The 24,706-nt window shown below is 42.4% G+C and overlaps 1 protein-coding gene across 1 annotated transcript in view; it reads left to right on the top strand.

Annotated features, from left to right (window-relative positions):
• Nucleotides 1-24,706, top strand: part of Col6a5 (collagen type VI alpha 5 chain) — a 103,748-nt gene that overhangs the window by 68,729 nt on the left and 10,313 nt on the right. Inside the window, exons 32-37 of the mRNA XM_028756689.1 lie at nt 50-61; nt 290-777; nt 6,386-6,479; nt 6,990-7,646; nt 10,467-10,557; nt 13,936-14,144. Coding sequence (XP_028612522.1) covers nt 50-61; nt 290-777; nt 6,386-6,479; nt 6,990-7,646; nt 10,467-10,557; nt 13,936-14,144 — 1,551 coding nt within the window. The remainder of the gene's footprint in view (nt 1-49; nt 62-289; nt 778-6,385; nt 6,480-6,989; nt 7,647-10,466; nt 10,558-13,935; nt 14,145-24,706) is intronic.

Raw genomic sequence — 24,706 nt, 5'->3', positions numbered from 1 at the left:
CTCTCTCTCTCTCTCTCTCTCTCTCTCTCTCTCTCTCTCTCTCTCTCAGCCTGTTGGAAAGGTGAGTCTTCTGGATGTACTGTTCTTGATGAAATAGCTATTGTATTTTATTAAGACCAATTTGAAGAAAGCCCTCCTCCCCAGGAAAAAGGGACTTCCATCCTCTATGCAGGCATTCCTCTTTTGATGGTGGCTGTACCTTGTCTGAACCAACTTCACTTGTGTAAAGGGTATGGGAATAACTGATCCAGTGAAATCTTTTTAATAATTTTGCTTTTCATTTTCACAGAAAAGTGTCCCGTGTATCCAACAGAGCTGGTATTTGCTCTGGACCAGTCTTCTGGTACCACAGAAAGGAGATTTAATGAAACAAGGGACACCATCACTTCAATTGTCAATGACCTCAATGTCAGGGAAAACAACTGTCCTGTGGGAGCGCGGGTTGTTGTGGTTTCCTATGACTCAGACACCAGCTATCTCATCCGTGGGTCTGACTACCATAGCAAGAAGCATCTCCTTCAGCTTCTTTCCCAGATAAAATATCAAGTGCCCCGGAAGGCCAGGGACATTGGCAATGCAATGAGGTTTGTGGCCCGCAATGTTTTCAAACGGATGTTTCAGGGAACCAACACCAGGAGAGTTGCTGTGTTTTTCAGCAATGGCCAGGCAGCCAGCAGAGTATCCATCCTCACAGGCACCATGGAGCTCAGTGCCCTCGATATCAGCCTTGCAGTCTTTGCTTATAACGAAAGAGTTTTCCTTGATGAGGCGTTTGAGGTAATCTCCCTTGTTTATTTTTAAGATAGTTATGTTGGTAAGGCAACATGAGAGTTATGTGGCAGAGGTGAATCTTTGTTACAGTTCTTAATGAGTCAGTACCAGCCAGTTTGTTTGACCCTGTTATATGCCAGGCCCTGGGGCTAGAGCTTTATGTATGTTCATGTGTTCACAAAACACTTGACTTGAAAGCATACGCCATCTCCATGTTAAGAGAGCTGGGGTGTTCTAGGAACAGATTCACTTCTACATAGCTACTAAGTGCCTATCCAAGATATTAACTCAGGTCCATCTGAAATGAAGGTATGTGAATGGGTGTTCTACTGACCCTGTGGACACTCTCTGGCCCTGTGAGCACTCTGATGGCCCTGTGGGCACTCTGATGGCCCTGTGAGCACTCTAATGGCCCTGTGAGTACTCTGCTGGCCCTGTGGGAATTCTGATGGCCCTGTGGGCACTTAGATGGCCCTATGAGTGGTTTGCTGTCCTCGTGGGTGCTCTTCTGGCCCTCTGTTATCTAGTAATTTTTGGAATACCCATCTGCTTGCTCTTGTCTTGTCAGTCAATGAATCTTAACCTGCAGTGGAAAAAGCTCTGGGAAGCTGTGAGCCCCTAAAATGATACAGGATAATATATATATATATATATATATATATATATATATATATATATATATATATATATGTTTTTTTTCTCCTAAAGATGTTCGGATGTTCTTTCATTTTGGGGCCCACAGATGTTAAAGGAATCAATGTTCCTTCATCTTGCTTTCTTATCCAAAACAAAACAAAACAACCTACAAAAACCCAAATCCTCAAAAATTGCAGACCCTTTTAATCTACTGTCTGGTGACTTCAATATACTGATTACTTGTGAAATGTGTGTGTGCATGTGCGTACACACACACACACACACACCACACACACACACACACACACATGCTTCCTCATATCTGACAAGAAGCAACTTAAGGAAGGAAGGGTTTATTTTGGCTTACAGTGCGCAATAAGAATTCAGTTTGTGTGGTGGGGATATGGTGGGGAAGCATGAGGCAGCTGCTGTAGGGAAGAAGATAGATAACAGAAAGTGATGACCAGCCTACACGCATCAAGGCTAGGCTCCAATGACTCTTATCTTCCAGCAAGGCTCCACCTCTTAAAGATTCAACAGCTTTACAAAACAGCACTGCCAGCTGTGGGCCAAGTGTTCAAATACAGGAGCCAGTGGGGAATAGCTCACATTCAAACCACAGCAGGTTCTGGAGCTGGGTGGAGTCATCTCATTGCTCAGGAGGCTACGGAGATCTCTTCATATGCATGCATTTCTATACTAAAGGGTCTGCTTGTTCCTGATTCACACACACACACACACACACACACACACACACAGGCACACACACAGACACAGACAGACAGACACAGACAGACAGACGCAGATACACACACAGACAGACAAACACACATACAAGAAACACACACAGACAGACACAGACACACATAGACACAAACAGACACAGATACACAGAGACACACATACAGACACACTCAGACAAAGACACAAACACAGACACAGACATACATACACAGAGACATACACACAGATACACAGACACACATTTTATGGAAGTAAAAGCACAAAAGTTTCTGATAAGAAAGATCTTAGAAGTCAAGCTCTCCTGATTCCTGGTTTCTCTTTCCAAGCTTTCCTGACTTCTGCAAAACAAACAAACAAAAAACCCCACAAAAAACAAAAAAACAAAAAACAAGTAACACCTCTGCTCTGAGAGCCACATCTAGTTCTAGGATAGGAGAAATCTGAAGGATGTCAAGTTCAGTTTACAATCTCTGCTGGGATCACTTCCAAACTCCATGGAGGCCTCAGTACAGGAGCGCTCCCAGCTGCTCTGTGCAGAGCATTAACTCAGGCAGATTCCTTATCACTCTTCTCTCACCACATAGAGCCCTTCCTACTAACTCTAGCCACATGACATGCTGTAACAATGTTTCCAGCAGTCATTGCGTCTATACCCCTGCCTCCACGCTCTTCCCCACTCAGGAGAACTCCTTCCTCTTCCCTAAGTCCTCTATGTACTTTTCAACTTTGGATTTTCATGTGTGTTTAAAAACATTTGCTGCTATGAGAGGCTGGAGAGATGGCTCAGCAGTTAAGAGCACAAAATGCTCTTGCAGAGGACCTGAGTCTAATCCACAGCGCCCATGTTAGGAAGCTCCCAACCGTACTCCAGTGTCACGACTACCAGGAGCCTCTGGCTCCCGAAGGCACTTGCCATCAAGTACCCATACCCACACACAGATACACACCTACACACATAATTAACACAAAAATATTACTCATTTTACTGATGATACTGTTATAACCACTATCTCTGTGTGAAGATAAATATTTATATGTGGGTTTGGCCACTTTTTAGCCTTCTGAGCCACCTCAGACTCCTCACACAATTTTGAAATAGCTTCTTCTGGCAAATTGATTTGAAAATATTGTCTCATCTTTTTCAACTCTGTGATCTGCCTCAATTGGAAACCAAATTTGCAGCATACCCTTTGATGTCCCAGAAATGTATAAAAATGTTGCAAGTTTTAGATTGAGTCTCTAGAAAGCGTCTCTGCTTTGTGGAGTTCCCTCCCATGAGCTGAACAGAGTGGACAGCTGTTAGTATTCAGGTATTCCCCTAAATGCTGCAGTTTTACTCTTGCTAGAGACTCTCTGTCCATGATAGATTATTTACCTCCTTCTGTCAAATCATTCTAATCAAGAAAGGAAGAATGTGGTTCCCCTGACCAACTTCTTAGTTTAGTTATGACCCCATTTCTTGGCTACTCATACAGTGATTTCTCAGAGAAAATTGTCTGTTTGCTGTCTGCAGCTCTCCTTCTTGCATATTTTCCTTCTGCCTTACCCTCCCCCTCCCTCCCTCTCATCTGTCTTTCCTTCCTTCTCCCTCCATCTCTCTTCTCCTCTTTCTGTCTCCTCCTCTCTACCTCCCCCATTTCTCCCTCTTTCCCTCTTTTTACCCCTCCCCCCTCTTTTCTCCTCTTGATCTGTTTCTCTCTCATCTTGATATGCTGTTTAAATTGAATTCATGGACTCAAGAAATTATCTTGCTTCACCATCCTGGGAGCTGAGAGCAGGCTCAGACAACAACCTGGCTCTTACATTCTCTCTTGAACAAATCCTAGTCACGGATTATTCCTGCCACTGCCCCAAACGTGCTCTTTTTCAGTCAACAATATTTTCACTTTCTGTGGTTCTTACACTCGGCTCACACCACTATTAGAAATGTAAGACAGCTGTTAACCCTGCATGTTCTTGGCAACATTTCCTCACACTGATTCAGTACATGTTACATGAACAAATATCTCAGACACCAGTGACAAACAAAGTAGTAACTCCACCCAAGTGTAGCTTAGTGAACCAATGGGTTCATTGGGCTTACAATACAGGTGTACAGATCAGTGAGAGCTCTGGTGATTGGAAGTGAAATATCTACCATAGGCTCAGTATTTAAATCCTTGGTTGCAGCTGATGGTACTGTTTGGTGGCCTTGGAGCCTTTAGGAAGGTGTAGCCTTACTGGAAGGAAGCATGTCAGTGGGAAGAGCTTTGAGAGACTATAGTCTTACCCACCTGTAGTTTGCTGTTTGCTGTGTGGGGGGTTGAGATGTGATCTTGCTCCTGCTGCCATCCTTCCTGCTAGCAGCCATGTCTCCTCACCATTGTGGAACTCTAACCCTCGGGAACCATCAGCCAAAGAATCGGCTTCCTTCTCTAAGTTGTTTTTGGTCATAGTACTTTATCACAGCAACAAAACGTTAACTAATATCACAGATTACAATAGGCGCATGGGTGTGGGTTTACTTATGGGTACATAGGTGGGAGAATTACTTAGAGGAACATGGGTGACACCCCAAAACTATCCCTACCTTCTCCTCCTATGAGGAAGGTCAACAGATTCAACCTTGGAGAGAGTCGCTACAGTAATCACAGCTGTTCTGATTAAGATGGTAGGAGTGTTACACAGAAGGTCAGTGGATCCACAGCGTCTCGTTTCCCTGGGCATTCTCTCACCTCATTGGCTGCTCCTTCTCAGATTATCTTTCTCTCCCAGTTTCTAGGTGAATTTCATTGAAATGGGACCATCCTTCTTACCCAACTCTGTTTTGAAAGGAAATGATATCTCTCAACATAGAGAAAATTTACTTATTTTTATATGTATGAGGGCTCTACCTCACTAGGGCATAATGCAGAGACATTTTTATTTGTTCTGCTCATTTCAGTACCCCTGACATCAAAACGGTACCTGTAACATTGTTGGCATCCAATACATATTTGCTGAATTCAATCCATATTTGTTGGATGTACAAATAAATGAACACAGAGCATGTGATTCAATCCTGTGAATCAATTCCTTGGTTCACAGAGCAAGTATGTAGTCTTTAGATGTGGGGTCAAAAATGGTCAGCTCTAGAGTGATGCCCAAAGTGTCCAGTTTTATAAGAGTTAGAGGAGTAACATATAACTATCATTCTAAGGCTGAAATGATTACAAGTGTGTTCAGACACTCAGCACTTTCCAGAAAGGCAGACGGTGTGGCTCTCTTCATCCTTCTGTGATCTGAGGGAGGGAGAAAAACAACCCTGAACAAAGCTATGGGTTGAGGGGTTGCCTGTCACCATCTGGAAATGATATGTTCCTTTCATTGTAATAAGGGCATCTGCTTTGCATAGGACCATAAAAATAAAAGACCCCAAATTAGGTATTGACTCAAAGGATTGGCTCAAAGGATTAATGAATGAACATTGCATGTTGACCATTAAGGTGAACATTAGAGCAAAACAGCAATCAAGAAACAGATGGAATGAGAATGAGGGGTAGTCGTAGGAGAGACAATGGAGGACAGAAGGGTCACAGGCAAGAATATGAATAAGCTCAATGACTCCAGTCTGTTGCTATTTGAAAGAAACTTCATTGTTGTTTGGAATTTAAAAGGTTCGCGAGACACCAGGAAGATGAACCTTTCTGATGGAGTGCAGTAGGAATGTTCTGGTACCACCACCTAAAGTGACTGGTGGAAACCTATGAATAAACAGTTTCTGAAGTGCCTAACTTTAGAAGCTGGTGATATGTGTATTCCATTGTTAAACTCACCCAGCTTTGCAGTTATGGGAAGGAGATGTTAAGACTGGGATAGAGAAACGGTTTGGCAGTTAAGAGTGCTCTCTACTCTTTCAGAGGACCTGTGTTTGCTCTCCAGCATCCACATGACGACTTGTCACCATTTGTGATTCTAATCCCAGAGGCTCTAACACCTTCTTCTGGCCCCAGGGACCCCGGGCATGCATCCAGTGCATAGATAGACATGCATGCAAAGCATCCAAACTCATTTTAAAAATCCTTATCATGAAATAGGGATGCTGATGGCGTGTGTGTGTGACACACGTGGGAGAGGGAAGAATAAACCAAAGGATTACAATACAGAGTTAAAATGACAGTGAGCATTTTTTAAGTGTTTCCTCACGATTACCACGTAATTTCCTAATAAAGGTTTAAATTGCACAAACAACATTTGCTTCTCCTTTTCAATGCAGTTTGATGACACTGGGACATTTCAGGTGATTCCAGTTCCTCCAGTTGGAGGTTATGAGCCACTGGAAAAGCTTCGGCGCTGCACACTTTGCTATGGTAAGTTCCATGGGAACGGTTGACTGTGCAGGAGGCTTAATGCCTTCCCAGTAAGCTATTGGATTGGGGTTTAGAGAGAGAGTTCTGTTTATGACGGTAGGTTCTATTTTCAACTTTCCAGTTTTGGAAAGTGCACTATGTCAGGATTCCAAACTTTAGTGTTTATAGAGTTTCTGTAGAATGTAAAGACTGGTTTTGAAACTTACCTGACTGGTGTAGTCTCTCCTGGGACAGTGCTGTAGTTTGTATTGAGAGTCTCTAAACTACTAAAAATCCTTTCTATGCTAGTTTGGGCATGACTGTGGATTTCAGAGACATATGCCACCTAATTCTGTTTTCAACATAGATCCCCTGTCATTAGTTGCTAGTTGCCACAACAGTCCTGGGACATTGGCCACTTCTTGTTATTTTAAATGTGAAATAGAAGTATTGATAAGCTTATTAATTCTTGGAAGCTCTCCATGTTTTGTGCTGCTATTGATCCCATGATGCATCTTTCTGTGTTTTCAGACAAGTGTTTTCCAAATACCTGTGCGGAGGAGCCTTTCTTTCCTGAGAATTCCTACATGGATGTAGCATTCCTCTTAGACAATTCCCATAACATTGCCAGCGATGACTTCCAAGCTGTGAAAGAGCTTGTCAGCTCAGTGATTGACAGCTTCCACATCACTTCAAACCCTTCAGCCTCTGAGTCTGGTGACAGGGTTGCTTTGTTGAGCTATTCTCCCTCAGAGAATTCCAGAAGGAAGGGCAGGGTGAAGACAGAGTTTGCATTTACAACCTATGACAACCAATCAATTATGAAGAACTACATCCACACTTCCCTCCAACAACTGAATGGAGACGCCACCATTGGTCTTGCCCTACAGTGGGCCATGGAGGGTCTCTTCCTTGGAACCCCCAATCCAAGAAAACACAAGGTCATCGTTGTGATTTCAGCTGGAGAAAACCACGAGGAGAAGGAATTTGTGAAGACGGTGGCTTTGAGGGCCAAATGTCAAGGCTATGTCATATTTGTGATTTCTCTGGGCTCCACACAAAGAGATGAGATGGAAGAATTAGCCAGCTACCCGCTTGATCACCATCTGATACAACTTGGGCGAATGTACAAGCCAGATCTGAATTATATTGTAAAATTTCTGAAGCCTTTTGTATACTCGGTCAGACGTAAGTCACTATTCAGTTATTTTCCTTTGTTTTAATGGAGTGGTATTTGGTAGTAGTATTGATAACCTAAGATCAATATCATGAGATCTATAACTAATCCAAATATACAAATTAGATAGTGACTGGGGGGATAAAAGTGAGTACCTTTCCTGAGTGGATCCTGATCATGCCCTGGGTATAAGGTGGTGAGGCTTTGCTGTGGTGGAACATCTCTTGCCCAAATCACAGAGTGACTGGTGGTCTCCTGTGCTATATTTTCCCACCCAGAAGAAGTCCTAGCAGCTCTTGGAAAATACGGTTTGAACATTTAAATGAGTTAGTTTCCCAATCTTGGCCTCGAGTGGAGCGTGGTGGGAGGGTGTGGTGATGACCAGTCATGTCTCATAGAGATTCTAAAAACCTGGAGGCAGCTCCTGTTCAGAAGGGCTGGAGCCTGAGACCATTGGTCACAGGCTCTTGAGTGATGTCAGTGTTGTGGTTCACAGACCATACTTTAAGCACTCTGGCTCCAGTCCAGTATGCTGTAACATGTTAGTTACCCTTGGGATACAAGCCAGCCCACAAAATGACCCATGAGGTGCTAAGTTCAAAGACTGAGAGTAAGCACTAGAAAGCTTTTTAAGAACTTGACAATGATTGCTTGAGCATAAAAGTGCAGGGTCAGTGGATTCTGTCTCATCAGAAATGATAAAGAGTAACAGTGTCAGCCTGCCGAGGTTTAGAAATAGAACCTCGTCCTGTCCGGAATCGTCTGGAACAGTTTTCTGACTCTTATTACTTGCAAGTGCTGTTAATGTCAAGTAGGCAGAAGCTAGGGATGCGATCTATAATCACTCTACTGTTCCCAGGATGGACATCCAGCCCTCTGAACAAAAATAACCTAAGACTGAAATGCCAAGAAGTTTGTTGAGGAGCCCTTGTGTTATTCTGCCTAATACAGAATTAAATACCCAAGGCAATTAACTGATAAGAAGGGAAAGGTTTATTTTTGATCATGGCTGTGGAGTTTACTGTCCAGAGTCAGGTAGCTATGCTTTGTGCCTTTGGCATATCATGGCCAGAGTGTGAGGAAAAAAAAATTGCCTCCATCAGAAGCCAGGAAACAAGGCAGACAAGAAGGGAAGGGGTCCCAAGGCTCTTCTAAGGGTGTACCCCAATGACCTAAGGATCTCATATTAGGCCCTACCTCCTAAAGAGTAGGGTGTCTCCCAGTAACCCGGCACATGAGTCCAAGTCTAAACTCATGGATTTCTGGGGGACATTTATCCAAACCATGGCACTGTCTTCTGGAAGATTTTGGAAAACGGAGCTGAGCCTGTTCTTTCTGGAATTCTGGCAGGTTTAGAATGAGTTTCAGCACCTTCTGTTTCCCTAGTGTTGAAAGAATGTCCCCACAGCACAGTAGGAAAGTGTCTCCTATGATTCATATTCAGCCATTGAGCCCATTACCCATTTTCCTGGAAATGCTAGATTATTGCCTTTAAACCTAACATGGTCTCATTTGAATGCCATAAAAAGGAATTTTAAAAAGTGCCTTCAAATACATTTTGATGCCAACCTTTCAATTAGAGAATTTTATTTTATTTTATTTTATTTTATTTTATTTTATTTTATTTTATTTTATTTTATTTTATTTTATAGTAATTCTTTTAGCTGTACAGCACCATACGTCACTCTGGTGCATGCATAAAGGAACACATGTGCTGTAGACTGCCAGGTCATCCCCAAACAACTCATCTGAAAGAGACTCTTGCAAACACTCAAAATTTAGAATTTTGATTTCTTGACCCAGAGGCAGGGCTGTCTGTTGTTTCCACACGGTATTGTCTTTTGTGCTTTCTGAATGGCTACAATGTCAAAAGTTTAAAGACTCAGAGTAACTCAGGTCTGGTCCTGCAGGGCTGGGGAAGCGGCTCTGCAGTAGAGCAAAGCTCCCTGCCTTCCTGAAGGAATGCACTTCATCTGTTGGAGTTAAATGACTGCTTTTGCATTTTCTGGTCCTTTGAAAACCTTTTCCTGAAGTGCCAGCCCCAGTTCTGGGCATTTTGGCTTTTCTGTATACAGAAGTAACAGCTGTGACATGATTCCTCTTTCTGCCCATAGCCACTGTCAAAGGAACTAATCAGAGACACAGTCTCATTTCAGGGAAATAGAAAATAAAAGTATATCCTAGAACCAGAGAAATGAAACTACAGAGATTCTTTGAGATAGTTTCACGCTTGAGTCTTAGATCTTCAATAACCAAGGGCCTTGTTTCATCAAAATTTGTTTTCCTGCATGAGAGGAAAAATTATAGTCCTTGGTACACTTATACAGCTTATAGGCAGTACAGAAAGAACTTAAAGAGATGTATTATGTTGGCAGTAAGTTAAAAATCCTTTCTGGGGCCCCTTTTCTTGTTTATTGGTGCAGAAGCAAAGAAATAATATCATGTAATAAGACACCAACTTTTCTATGTTTGAGCTGGTAGTTTAAGTCTGTGAGAAAAAGCCTACAAGAATCAGAATAGATTGTCTTTCAGATTATGTTAGCTTGGGCAGGCAGCACTCATGTATTCCTGCATTACAATTAACCCACCCCTCAAGGGTTAACCTCGAGCATATACCCATGATCCTTGTCACTCTTTGGCTCCCGAAATCCCCAGAAGCTGAAGTTGTGAATGCCGTTTCTAGTTATCAGTATTTTCACCTGTGGCCAAATACTCTTGAAATGTGTTACTAACATTTTATTGCCTTGAGAGGATTCCTGTTAGGCTTCTCTTTGCCTAGAAAACCCAATTTCTAGTTTGGAGATCAAACTATAACTTCGTTCCCTCCATAGGTGGATTTAATCAGTACCCGCCACCAACGCTGAAGGATGACTGCCGGCGAGTTGATTTAGGGAGGGGTGATGCACTGCGCCATGACCTCCGGTGGGTAGCCTGGGTAGCCGAGCGTTTATGTTTACAAGTGCTTGTTAATTAACTGATGGGTGTGTGACTGGCTGATGGCAGGTTGTTAGGCAAAGCTATCTAACAAGGTCTCTGAGGTAAAGGCTCTTCATGGATTCTACTTAATACAGCATCAGCCACACACCAGTATGCTTTCCAGTTTGAAGTCTTGTTTTTTTATTTTTTTTAAACGAAACTGTGAATTTCATTAAATCTTGCCTATAGAGGCATACTTTCCTCATAAGTGTCTGATAAACTTTAACCCTGAAAAACAAACAAACAAAAGTTCACAGCTTATCCTCAACTTCACTGCCCAGAGCCTGAGGCTCTGCGTTCTTGTTGCACTGGACTGACCTTGTGTAAGCTACACCATTTCACCTGCCTGGTTTCTGGTCAGCTGCCTGGGCTCCCATTCCTTCCCATAGGTTCCACTTATACTTAATGGTCCTGACTAAAGTGGCCTCCTCTGTGAAACTGATTCTTACCCCACACCCTGTTCACAATCCACGGCCTTAGCTGGGCATGGGATTGTTCTCCTATAACACCAGTTTTCTGGAGGTGGAGGCAGGAGAATTGTGGGTTCAAGGCCAATCTGGGCTACTTAGAAGGACCATGTCTTTTAAAAAACAAAACAAAACAATAGAGAGTGCCCTTTTTGAACCCTTTATACCTCTTCTAAGGTACTATGGCAGCTTACTCCAGTGTCTCATCTCACTAAATCTAGATCTGCATCTGAGTTTTTATTTTGACCTCAAAGCATCTCACAGAAGACCTTATAGTACAATTGCACATGCAAGCAATTTTCATTCATGTTGTATCCTGAGTACAAATACAACAATTGGTTGAATCTGGCCCCTTGAATACCATGAGCATAGCCCTTATTGGTTGCTTTTAGCTGGAGCCTCACTGAGCTTGGTTCCCTGGCCAAAACTGGTCTGGGTGAATAGTTACTCCCTTATCTGACTGCATTAAGCAGGATAGCTTTTCAGAAGAAGATAATGGCTTCTTCCAGGTGTTTGGAAGCAACTAGAAGTCATGCACGTGCACACTCCTTTAATGGCAGATTCCATTTATTTGATAGTTTAGCAAGGACATGTCCAGCAGCCAACCCCTTTGGAAAGACAGGGAAACATTAATGTCCAGTTGAACAGCTTCCGTCGAATAAGCCACAGACTCTTTTAAGAGGGCTGGAGAGATGGCTCAGTGGTTAAGAGCACTGACTGCTCTTCCAGAGGTCCTGAGTTCAATTCCCAGCAACCACATGGTGGCTCACAACCATCTGTAATGGGATCTGATGCCCTCTTCTGGTGTGTCTGAAGACAGCTACAGTGTACTCATATACATAAAATAAATAAATCTTTAAAAAAAAAAAAAAAAAAAAAAAAAGAGGAGCTGCAGACAAGATACATTGTTACTTACACATGTACAAACACAAGCCCAGCTGTAAATATCGTAATGCTTGTGATTCTTTTGCAACTATTAAACCCAAACAACTTTACACATCAAATCTAAACAATCAAACAAAACAATGCCGTGCCAACTTCATGCGGTGAATGCTTTTGGTTTTCTAAAGCTGAACATTTGAAGATCAAAAATGTTCACATGCTGCAGACGCACCTGGGCCTCGCTGGCCTCTGTTGTTGCCCGATAGCCTGGCTTCTCACCACAGACTCACACACACACAAATACAAGACATCTATGCAGTGTGTCATTTGGCCTTTGTGTGTTGTGGCAGTATTACTTCATAGATTACATCTCTCTGTTCTGCCTCACAGCAGAACACCAGTGTTAAATGTAACTGCCAATACTAAATTAAGAGGGACATTGTCAACGATATGCTTGTGTATATTTTCTGTTATCTTCTAAATTAAAACTTCTAAAATATCACGAAGAACCCTAATACTTACTGCCCACCTAAATGCTAGCCCCATTCCAAGGATCTCGTTCGATCCTCGTTCCTCTGAGAATAGGGCTTTGTCCCTTAAATGACTATTTTCTGTGGTAACTGGTATCAGTCTAAGGTATAATAAGGTTTTTCCAGGGGCTGCTTGATGGATGACTTCCGCATAATTTATTGACAACTCTATGCAAATCAGTCTTGGTTTATCCCAAAGGAATATAAGGTTATAAGTGAACTTGAGGAAATTACTTTAGAATTTTCCAGCATCTAGTTTTTTCTTTCTCTGCGTATGTATGTGTATGCATATGGATGTTCATATGTGTGGGTGCTGTGTATATGTGTGTATGGGGAGGCCAGAAGACAACCTTGGCTGTTGTTCCTCGGGTATCTTCCTCCTTTGTTTGGGGTTTGCTTTTGAGTCAGGGTCTCTCACTGGCTTGAGCTCACTAAGTAGGCTGTGCTGGCTGACTGGAGAGTCCCTGGAGTCCACTCAGCTTTTCCTCCTAGTGCCTGGATTCCAAGCAAATGCTACTATGGTCAGATTCTTCATGGGGCTTCGTGGGGACCAAACTCAGGTCTTAATGCTTGCAAACCAAGTCCTTTACCAACTGAGTTATTACCACCTAGTATCCAATATATACAAAGAAGTCAAGAAATTAGACTCCAGACAACCAAATAACCCTATTAAAAAATGAGGTATAGAGCTTAACAAAGAATTCTCAACTGAGGAAACTCGAATGGCTGAGAAGCACCTAAAGAAATGTTCAGTATCCTTAGTCATCAGGGAAATGCAAAACAAAACAACCCTGAGATTCTATCTCACACCAGTCAAAAATGGCTAAGATTAAAAACTCAGGTGATAGTAGATGCTGGCGAGGGTGTGGAGAAAGAGGAACACTCCTCCATTGTTGGTGGGACTGCAAGATGGTGTAACCACTTTGGAAATCAGTCTGGCGGTTCCTCAGAAAATTGGACATAGCATTACCTGAGGATCCAGCTATACCACTCCTAGGCATATACCCAGAAGATGCTCGAACATATAACAAAGACATATGCTCCACTATGTTCATAGCAGCCTTATTTATAATAGCTAGAAGCTGGAAAGAACCCAGATGTCCTTCAACTGAGGAATGGATAAAAAAAAAAAGTGGTATATTTACACAATGGAGTATTACTCAGCTATTAAAAACAATGAATTCGAGAGGTTCCTAGGTAAATGGATGGAACTAGAAATTATCATCCTGAGTGAGGTAAGCCAATCACAAAAGAACACACATGGTATTCACTCACTGATTATTGGATATTAGCCCAGAACCTTGAAATATCCAAGATTCAACTCACAGACCACCACCTATTCTTTTAATAAATAACTAAAGAACCATATTACAATGTTTGGATAATTTATTTACATCTTTCCAACTTATTTGGACTGAACTGAAACTTACCTTTTTCTCCTCTAGATTGACTGCTGAGCTGCATGGGATTTCTGCAAGCAAGAACAGCCTGGCTGGTCAAGAACTGAATGCTGGGAAAGACTCATCTTTTGTGTTGGAGAATCATGCAGATGGCCATTTGGTTTATATTCCAAACCAAATGCTAGAGCCACATACGTTAGTGAGCCACTATGGAAGTGACCAGGAATCTGTAGCAATGGCAAGTCTCACTTCCGGTAAGAACACGAACTAATGATAGAATATTTTCAGTCATCCAGAGCCTTGTTTTTTAATACTAGCATAGAATTAAATAAATTGAGGCTGGCCTCTGAAGCAATTTGGGATGATGGGTTCAGTGGCAATTATCATAATACAAGTAGTAGCGGATGATGGGTACAGCCATGGGAATTGCTGTGCAAGGTCTCAGAAATGTCCATGATGTACTTAAAGAAATTAGGGTGTACAATTCAGAGATCAAAACAACCTCTAAACTTGGCCTGGCCATTGCCCCAGAATTTGTGCTTACACAAGAAGGTTTAAGTTTTATTTTTTTGAGATACCCAGAAATGGCAGAGTACACAATTCCCCCATGGCTTACTCTAAATATTTTAATGTCAACATTTTAATGGCTTAACACAAACTAATATGTAATATAATAAGCACATAAGATACATAAAGATATCTTATTTTCATTTGAAACTGTGAGGGGCTGAAGAGTTGGCTCAGCGGCAGAGAGCATTTCTTGCTCTTACAGAGATCCTGAGTTTGATTCCTGGTACCTACATGGCAGCTCACAACCATCTGTAATTTCAGTTTCAGAGGATCTGATGCCTTCTTCTGGCATCTGCATTCACTGTGCTCACATTACGCACAGCCATAAATGCAGGCAAAACACCCATAAACATAAAAGAAAATTCATAGTTAAAAATAAAAAGAAGTGTGAAATTTCAAACACACTACTCAGCCATCCAAACTCTGCATCTAGAATCTTCCAAAATAACCATTTGACCAGAATGTTGGCATTTTAAGTATTGCATCCAATGTATCATATGCACGACTAGAATATGCAAATATAAAAGAAAAAAAGGGTGAACTTCATACCATATTATTGATTCTTAGCAGCTTCTTGGATAGTTCTTCTGTTTCTTAGATTTAACACCTGTGTCCCCATAAGTATTTTGGAAGTAAAAGCATTTGAACTTTACTTTTAAAATAGCCAAACTAGCTCTTGTAAAACTACAGTAAAGAATTTAAAAGCTAATCACTTATTAGTTGAGAAATGAACTATGTTAGCTTTAAAAAGAAGATTCTCAGTAAACTGGAAACATGTGTCATCCCGTGGTGTCTATGTAGTAAGCCTGTATATGACTTCATTAAGGTAGTTTTAAACTCTCATGTCAGCATACCCCGAACAAGAGAGTTAGATATTCTTTTAATTGGATAGTGTTGATTTTGTTTGTTCACTCTATGGTACAGGGATTATGATTTCCCTCAAGGCACAGTAGTCCATTCTCACCAGGCTTATAGAGAAGAATAAAATGCATTTTGGCAGAGGGTCAGAGTGGGAAAGGGTGGCTTGTGATGGCTTTAACAAATTTCCAATGGAAATGGGTCAGAGAAAGCAGAAGACAGGGAGGGGAGAGGGAGAAGAAGAAAGGGGGAGAGGGGGAGGGGGAAGGGGGAGAGGGGATACACAGACAGAGAAAGAGAGAGAGAGAGAGAGAGAGAGAGAGAGAGAGAGAGAGAGAGAGACTTCCTTGCAACCATCATTACGGATACAAAGGCAGCAATTCAAGAAAAGAAAAGCTTTTTGTTTGGCTTTCTAGATGTCTGAACAATCAAGACCCTTGCAGCCACTGAGGGGTTCAGTTTGGTTAAAAAAATACCTGTTCACATTTCTTTTTTTTTTTTTTTTTAGCTTTAATGGAATCTTGTATTAATTGAAAAAATAAATAATTGGGAAAATTTTAGTACTGATTCATTTTTTATCATCTTGAGAAATTGCTGTTCCTTTCTTTTTTTTCTTTTTTTTTTCATTTTTTTTAATTTCTTTTTTTTTTGAACATGAAATGCTTTTTTATAGCATGTTTTACAAGGGGAGGGGGTAAGAGGGTCCAGGTGGTGGAAAAGTACAAAATCTTCTTGGCCTGTGCCTTGAAACATGTCATGGTCTATATGGTACACTGCCTTGAATTATGATCTACCTGCTGTTCTTCAGAAGATATGGTACACTGCTTGAGTTATGATCTCCCTGCTATTCTTAAGAAGACATGGTACTCTGCTTTGAGTCTATCTGCAGTTGCTAAGCAGGATCTTGCAGTTGCCAAGCTTCAGAGGACATTGTGCAGGTGGGGAAAGGTAGGGGGTAAGGGTAAGGGCGAGGGTCCTGGCTTCTGGCATCTCCCCCTTCTCTGTTTAGTTAGAGAAGGCGTCTTATGTTCAATCCCAACTATGTGAGTTTTGAATTTGGATGTCTAATTATGGGGGGTCTTAGACAAGTTCACAACCCCAAAACACTGATGTGAGACGAGTCACATCGATGGTCGAAGGCTTTAGGCTGTCGACGATGGGCAACGTCAAGGGACTCTGATGTGGGTGAAAGGAGGGTGAGAGCCCTGTCTTAGGCCATGTAGGCTGCACCCACTCCCAGCACCACGCACTCCTTTTCGGCTGCATTGGGTGGGCCCCTGGGAAGTGGACCTACAATAATCCCATCATTGGGCTAACTCACAGCCATCGTAGTCTCTTGTAAATGTTCAAGTTACCAACCATTTGTCAGTTTGGGGTGTAATATTGTCATAAAGGAAGGCTCCCCAATGTTAGCGGCCATATCAAGGGTGGCCTTGGTTTAGGAAAAAGCCAATTTTTGTTGTGGTGATCAAGAGGCCAAGCTCTCTAGCGAGAGAAATGAGGGCAAAGCCAGACATACCAGGAACCCTTCTGGAGGGCGTGGAAGTCTAGGGGTCGACCGTAGGGGGAGGCAGGGGAGCTGACAGCTGTGTCAGTCTCCTGCGGAGTCACTTCTGGATCCTCTGCAATTTTCAGCTGATGGTAATGAACTTCAACTGCCTTCTTGATGGCAGCATCAACCTGGTTCCGTGGACGACTGGTCACGGGCGATGATCTCTGTCTTGCTCAATCTTGATGTCGTGCGCACATCCTCTCAATGAGGGTCCGTCCGGATGGGTCCGTGCCTCGAGCCCCACGTCTGGGTGCTGGCGGGTCCTGGTTATTCGTGGGGGCGAGGAGGACTGCAACCTGCTATTCTTCAGAAGATATGGTACACTGCTTGAGTTATGGTCTCCCTGCTATTCTTCAGATGATATGGTACACTGCTTTGAGTCTATCTGCAGTTGCCAAGCAGGATCTTGCAGTTGCCCAGCTTCAGGGGACCTTGTGCAGGTGGGAAAAGGTAGGGGGTGAGGGTAAGGGTGAGGCTCCTGGCTTCTGGTCCATCTGGGTTAGAACTTCTAATAGCAGGCATCACGGGTGATTCAATTTTACCTGGGATGCTGCGTGAGTTCAAGCTCCTGGGAGTCCCTGTTTTTCTTGGTTTTCTGCGGTTGGGTACGGAGCTGCTGCCTGCGACCTGCTCTAGGCTCGGTCCCAAACCGTGTACTTCCCCTGTTCACATTTCTATCAGGAGAATAAAATGTAAGCAGTTACCCCACCAAAGTGTGGGAGGGATTCAGGTAGAGGACTGTAGGCTGTGATAGCCTGGGGATAGTGTCTCAGACCCAGGAATGGCATGTCTGTGTCTTTATTCTCATAAATAAATCTGAGTCTCAAATGCTGTCTGTCTCTGTCTCTGTTTCTGTCTCTCCCTGCCCTGCCCTGCCCTGCCCTGCCCTGCCCTGCCCTGCCCTGCCCTGCCCTGCCCTGCCCCACTCTGTTCTCTTCTCTCTTAAATCTTTTGTAGCCAGTTGCCAAAACTTGCTAAGGACTTTCTGCATGATGTGCTGTCCTTCTGGGGTCAGCTGTGATTCCAAACGTTTAGTCACTGAGAGCTAAGCCTTCATAATTTCCAGATGCATGGTATAAATTAGTTGATAACTTTGATGAGCGCCTCCATATACCATGTGTATTACTGAATTCTGTAACCTGCAGCTGACGGCTGACCTTTCTGTCCTTGAACGGAAAGGCTCAAGGGAAAGGCCACGTGAACTCAGCCATTTAAGAATTTTATAGTTCTTTATATGGCTGGCTGAGGGTTGTCGCCCTCTACCATGGGACGCCCAACCCCTGCCTGTCTTCCCCACCTAGCCTCTCCCTCTGCTGCTTCTGCCAGCTCACGCTGGGCTCATCCTCGGTCCCACTCTATGAGGCTATATGGATTCTATATGGTCTCTGGTTTGAGATCAACTGTTCAATGTGACTTTTACAGGGAGGTTTCTCCCTCCTGGCAGCAGCACCTGAGGACTCACTAGAAATGAATCCTGTAAGTGTTCATCCAGGACCTAGTCAATCATTAGTTTGGGGAGTGGAGCCCCAAAAATGATGGATTTAAAGTTTTTGTGCATTTGTTTCTTTGTTTGTTTAGTGTGTGTGTGTGTGTGTGTATGTTGTATGCAGAGGATTAGAGAACAACTTGGCAGGAGCTGGGTTTCCTTACACCATGTTGGGTCTGAGGGTTTAACTACAGTATCTGGAGGTCTTTTTTTTATTGCCACAGCTGAAGGGTGATTCTGGCATCTGGTATGAGTGGAGGCCTACAGCATCTACATCTGTCCACTGCTGCCTCCCCCCGCCCCCCGTCATTCCAGGATCTTAATTTAAAAACAAACAAACAAACAAAACAAGCAAACAAACAAAAAACAAACCTCAAAGGAACCATAATGTGATAATAAAATTTTGGGCATAAAACTTGAAAAACGTTTATCAGACTGAGCTTGTTTCAGTGTTGGGTGTATCCTTTGCCTCCCCCATGGGCACATTGCTTCCCATGGCTTTACAACAACATGTTCTATTTTTTCCACATAGTATCATGTCTAACATTGTCCAAATTGCTATAAACTCCATACTGATTTTAAGCATTCTCATAATGTCCCTTCAACAAATGGATATATTTAGCTATTGTCCTCTTCTTGAACATGTAATTTGATTCTGATTTTTGCTGTCATATATTCAACTTGCATATACATGTGCTTAAACTTAAATCTGCACTGGGTGGCAGAGTTGGCTTCCGAGCCATCCCTGGAATGTCAATCAGCTGATATTCTGTGTCAAATCAGCCTCTGGCCATCTGCACCAAAGACCTGACCAATTTTACCAATGCATGTTGTGTGGTTGGTGGTGGCTATAGGATTACTTACAAATGATGAAGTACATTCATTTACCAAACCTGAAAACATCATAAACTGCGTCATTATTTTGGAGAGTTGTTTTCAAATAATTTTGGTGATACAGTTCTGGTATTTAAAATTTTTTCAATTTAATTTTTAAAGCTTGCTTATAATAAACCCACCTAGAAACATAAAGCACAGAATAACTTTATTAAAACCAAAGGGCAAGATTGCAGGTGGTTTGGGTGTAGCGATTCTCGAAGGAGGTGGTGTTTTTCTTCAGGAAGCAGGCCTTTTCTGCTGACTCTTGTTTCTGACCACAAAATCTAAGAATCACCTAGAAAAATCAAGGCCAAGAGGAACATTTGTCGTATCTTCAAGGAAAAGGATAAAATCTGTTTTAAAGTTATTTCTACTTAAATGAGAAGAGGTTCTCACACCGAAAAATAAGAGGATTGTAAGGGTTTCTGTTTCCCCTGGGCACATTAATGGCATGCAGTGGTGTGCACAAACTGTGCCTGCCTCCCATGCTTTCCTGGCCCTGGAACCCTTTCACCAGTGATCTCACCAGACAGAGGGGAGGACAGGCCTTGGCTACTGGTGTGAGATGGAAAGGTTCATAAAGTTCTGCCAAGTCCTCTGCAGATAAGCATGCACGAACAAAGTGGAATTGTCATTTCTGGGGCCCGTGTGAGTGTGTCTGTAAGTTAGGCCAACAGGCTGCATTTTCTTTTCTTATCAAAATTCTGCAGAATTCACCATTGCAGGAAGGACTTTTGTAGCCCCAGGGGTTTTCTTCTTGTTTACTTATAAAGATTAAATTTGTGTAGTGCTTTAATTTGTTGTAAACTATGCAAACTATTCCATCTTTTTTTTCAAAAACCTTGTGAGATTGTCATATATTAGCATGACACTTTGTAGAGAGGAACTGAGGCATGGAGAAGAGGCGAGGTCATTAACAACAGGCAGAAACGAGATTCAAACCCCTCAGACCTGTCTGTAACCATGGGTCTGCAATGCTCACTGGAGGAAAAGGAAGGTCAGTTTTATTTATGTCATGCCATACTTCTGTCAGAAGGAATACCAGTATACTGAAGACAACTTTCTTCTAATCTAAGCCTTTCTTGACCTGGTTAGTGTGTACTTTACTATTTCTGCCCTACCTTGCTGTTTGATGACTCCTTCTGGAGGAGTCAGCCATGGCGACAGATTTGGGATAGATTCTGTCTCTACTTCTAAGCTTTCGGAATTTTTTTTTGGCTAAATCATTGGACATCTCCAAGCTTGGGTCTGCTCGGGTGTGAGGTGGAAGCAGTGGCAATTCCAGTTTCTTACTAAAAGGAAGATTTGATGAGAGAAGGTTTGTGGACACCTGAAGTGGATGGAATACTCAGTTTAGTACCAGAAAGCAGAAACAAAAGAAAGCATTACCAAGGCTTTAGAATGCTGAGAAAATGTTGAACTTTAACAATACCAGCTATACGGGCTCTCAGGGCTGCTCAGTAGTTAAGAGCTTGCTGCGTGATCAGAGGTCCTGGGCTTTGTTCTCAGCATCATGTGGTGGTTCATAATCATCCAGTTCCAGGGGATCCTACACCTTCTTCTGGCCTCTTTGAGCACCAGGCATGCATGTGATACATAAACATTCATATAGTAACACACAGACACACACACACATAAAGGTAACACACACACATCATTGTTTTAAAAGAAAAAAATCAGGTATTGTTCACATGAATAGAACTCCATACATAAATTAGCTTCATAGCTTATTAAAAAAAAAAAACCATGACTAAGATGTGAAGTGGTAGCGCGTGCCTTTAATCCCAGCACTCGTGAGGCAGAGGTAGACAGATCTCTGAGTTTGAGGCCAGCCTGGTCTATATATCAAGTTCTAAGACAGCCAGGGCTACACAGAGAAGCCCTGTCTTGAAAAGCAAACAAACAAACAAACAAACAAAAAGCAAAACAATACAAAACAACAATAACAATAAACCCCAAAGAAGGTGAAAGGAAATGAAAAACCCATGGGTAATTTTGGCACTGATTAAATTTCAAGATAACCCACTAGATAACTCACAAATGTCTATGAGATTCTTACAAGTGTCATGAACAACCGTACCGACTCAGCACACATCTGGTCCAGAGTGCTCATGCACAGTAGACGCTCCCTGCTCCCTCAACTTCCCTTCCGCCCTGCCCCCGGTCCCAGCCCCACTTGGCTCTGTGCTGGACATCTTTGGTTAAAGTTGGGCTTATCTCTAGGGTGTACTTCCTGGGAAACCTGACCACATCATTCATTCCATCCAAGTCTTGTGCGTGGTAGTGAGCCAGATATCAGCCCTCTGCCCTTTTAACTCAGTTCTTCCATGGAACTAAAGGCAAGAATTTAGTTACGTTGACATTTTGAGAGAACGTTGAGCATTGCTGCAAGCTGTGTGCGTGTTTTATTCAGGCTCCTGCCAGGTTTTCTTAAAGGAGAGATATTTCTGAAGCCTGAATCTTCCCAAATTACATGAATTTAGACTCAAACTAGAACAGTCCTACCTTAGGGTTGGACTAAACTTTAGAGTTCTCAAAGCACGGTCATCTATATTTAGTTTCTTTGATTTTTTTTTTCTCATGAGAATCCAAGTACAGAGGGAGCTCATTTTTAAGGTTTCTTGTAGGTGGTTTGTGCCTCTTTAGAAAAAGATTTGTTGCCGCGTACTTGGAGGGGGGAAATGAGATTTTAGTTTATTTATAAAAAGAAAACTAAAAATGAGACCATGATATTTCTAGGTATGCATAGAATGGCATTTTACTACTCTGGTCAGTCGGTCCTTCCTCCTCCTACTGTAGCATCTGTGCAATCATAGCTTCTATGTTCATGGATGTCTGCTGGTTGGCTCCTGAAAAGCCTGATAATCGATAGCTGGAAACCGGAGCTCTTGCTGAGAACACAGATAATGGTCAGTCAGGTCCAGAGCTGCAAACTCCCAAAAGGTAGAAACGCCCATTCTATTCTCTGTACAGTCCTTCACATGCTGTGGCTGTGAGTCTCAGAGATTGTTTGATGGTGCTGTGTATTATGTAGTCCTGACAGCAAAGGACACTACAGGACACACTTATTGTCCACTAATCAACAGTTTAATCAGGATTTCCATCTGGACCATACATTCAGTAAGAACTTCGAACTGGATTTCTGGTGGGGAATGGGAGAACTGTACATCTCAAGCAAGCTTATGAATTGCCAAATCCTGTTGGTTTCTATAAATGTACTAAAAACCTAGTATATGTGTGACCAGTTCTTCATGCTTTGAGAGAAGGAAGCAGTCACCCCCGCCCCCAGTGATTAGTATTTCATAACAGAACCTCCTCAGGTAGAGTAGAGGGACCAAATCCAGCATAACCAACAGGGAAAGAAATCCACACAGATGAGACAACAGTTAGACAATGGGCTGAAGAGATGGCTCAGCGGTTAAGAGCACTGACTGCTCTTCCAGAGGTCCTGAGTTCAATTCCCAGCAACCACATGGTGACTCACAACCATCTGTAATGGGATCTGCTGCCCTCTACTGGTGTGTCTGAAGACAGTGACAGTGTACTCACATGCATAAATAAACTGGACTTTAGGAAGATCCTGGGAGATAGACACAAAGGAGATGAGCAGCAGAGTCTCCGCTTTCCTGACCTAAGATTCTATGTGAAGTGAGAGAATTTTAGATGAGCCTCATGAGTTCTCAGAGATGAGGAAAGAGATCTGAGAACTCAGGGAGACCAACATCTAAGGTCACAGGACAGAGAAGAAAGCTGTATAGAGAGAACTCCAGAGATCTGTAGACGCTCTCCCGATGCTCTCCCGGCCCTACTCACAAAGGCAGCATTAGTGCATGTGTGCATGCATGCGTGTGTGCATGTGTATGTGAGTGCACTCTCACAGAGGAGGGCACTTGGTGTCCTGCTCTACCACTCTTTGTCTTACTCTCTTCAGGGTCTCACAGATGGAGCCAGGGTGGCAGCCAGTGAGCCCCAGAAACCTCCTGTCTCTGCACCCCGAGGTACAGTTGCAGGTGCAGTCATAGCCGACCTCTTACCTGGGTCCTGGGATTCAAACTCAGATCCTTGTGCCAGCACAGCAGGAGCCTTTATCCACTGAGCCATTTTTTCTAGTGCTCAAGTAGTATCTGTAGAGATGAAAACCATAGCGTTAGGAGAAACAGTATACCAGGGAGGAGGTTAAGGGCAGGCAGCTTCGATCTGACAAAAGAAAAAAAATAGCAGGCCACTTGAAAATATAGCAATAGAAATTACTCAAATGAAAAAAAAGTTCAATAATTAGAATAAAAAATCAGTGAGTTTCCATATTCTCTCCCAATATGTGATAGAAAAAAAACAACAACCAGAGAACAGACACATGATAACATTATCAGCTAATGTAAACTACTCGGCACTTCCAGAACATTCCACCCAAGAGCAGAGTGTACATTCTTTTGAAATGCTTATGAAATACTTGCCACAATAGAGCATCTTGTGTCCATGTGTTAGAACAGTGCTTAAGAATATTAAAGGATTTAAGTCATAGCAAGTATATTTTCTGACCCAAATAGAACTAAAGTCAAAATAATTTGTGGAAGGATCTTTGAAAACCCCCCAAACCTTTAGAAAATAAATAAAATGCTTTAAAATAATCTATGGCTGAAACAGAGATCAATAAAGAAATCAGAAAGCATTTTGGGAGAAATACAGATGAAACAGACATTTCAGATCTTCAAGACCCCAGTAGAGCATAATTAGAAGAGAATTTTAATATTAAATGCTTATGTTAGTTAAAAAAAATATGAATAGCTTCAAATCAGTCACCTCAATTTCCATCTTAAGAAACCAGAAACAGAAAGACAAGCAATCCCAGAGTGGGCAGAAAAAGGCAATAACATTTAAGGACCCAATGAAAAAAAATGATAAAAATCAGTAAAGCCAAGAGTCAGATCTCTGAGATCAATGAAATTGATAAAGCTATAGAATCAGACTCACTAGAGAAAGCAGACACAAACAACCAGTGTTAGCAGAGGGAGAAGAGGCATCTTCTGCGTTTTACAGCTTTCAAAAGTGTAGTGGGAATGTAATGAGCCACTTTTGTGTATAAATTAGACACAGTGTCTTACAATATGAAAATCACCACAGTTCATTCAAGAAGAAATAAGCTAACTAGCTTGTCAAAATGATTGAATTTATACTTGAAGTTTTCCCATGATTTTACCACAAATTCAACAAATCTTCTAAGAAATGATAAATATCAATTCTTTTTAAAAATATTTCTTTGAGTCAGAGTTTCTTTGTGTAGCTCTGGCTGTCCTGGAACTCACTCTGTAGACCAGGCTAGCCTCCAGCTGTAGATATGCCTGCTTCTTCCTCCTGCCTCCTGCCTCTGCCTCTGCCTCTGCCTCTGCCTCTGCCTCTGCCTCTGCCTCTCTCTCTGCCTCTCTGCCTCTCTGCCTCTCTGCCTCTCTGCCTCTCTGCCTCTCTGCCTCTCTGCC

Source organism: Grammomys surdaster, unplaced genomic scaffold, assembly GCF_004785775.1.
Source record: "Grammomys surdaster isolate TR1022 unplaced genomic scaffold, NIH_TR_1.0 126131, whole genome shotgun sequence".
Lineage (NCBI taxonomy): Eukaryota > Metazoa > Chordata > Mammalia > Rodentia > Muridae > Grammomys > Grammomys surdaster.
This window is presented reverse-complemented; position numbering and strand designations above follow the sequence as displayed.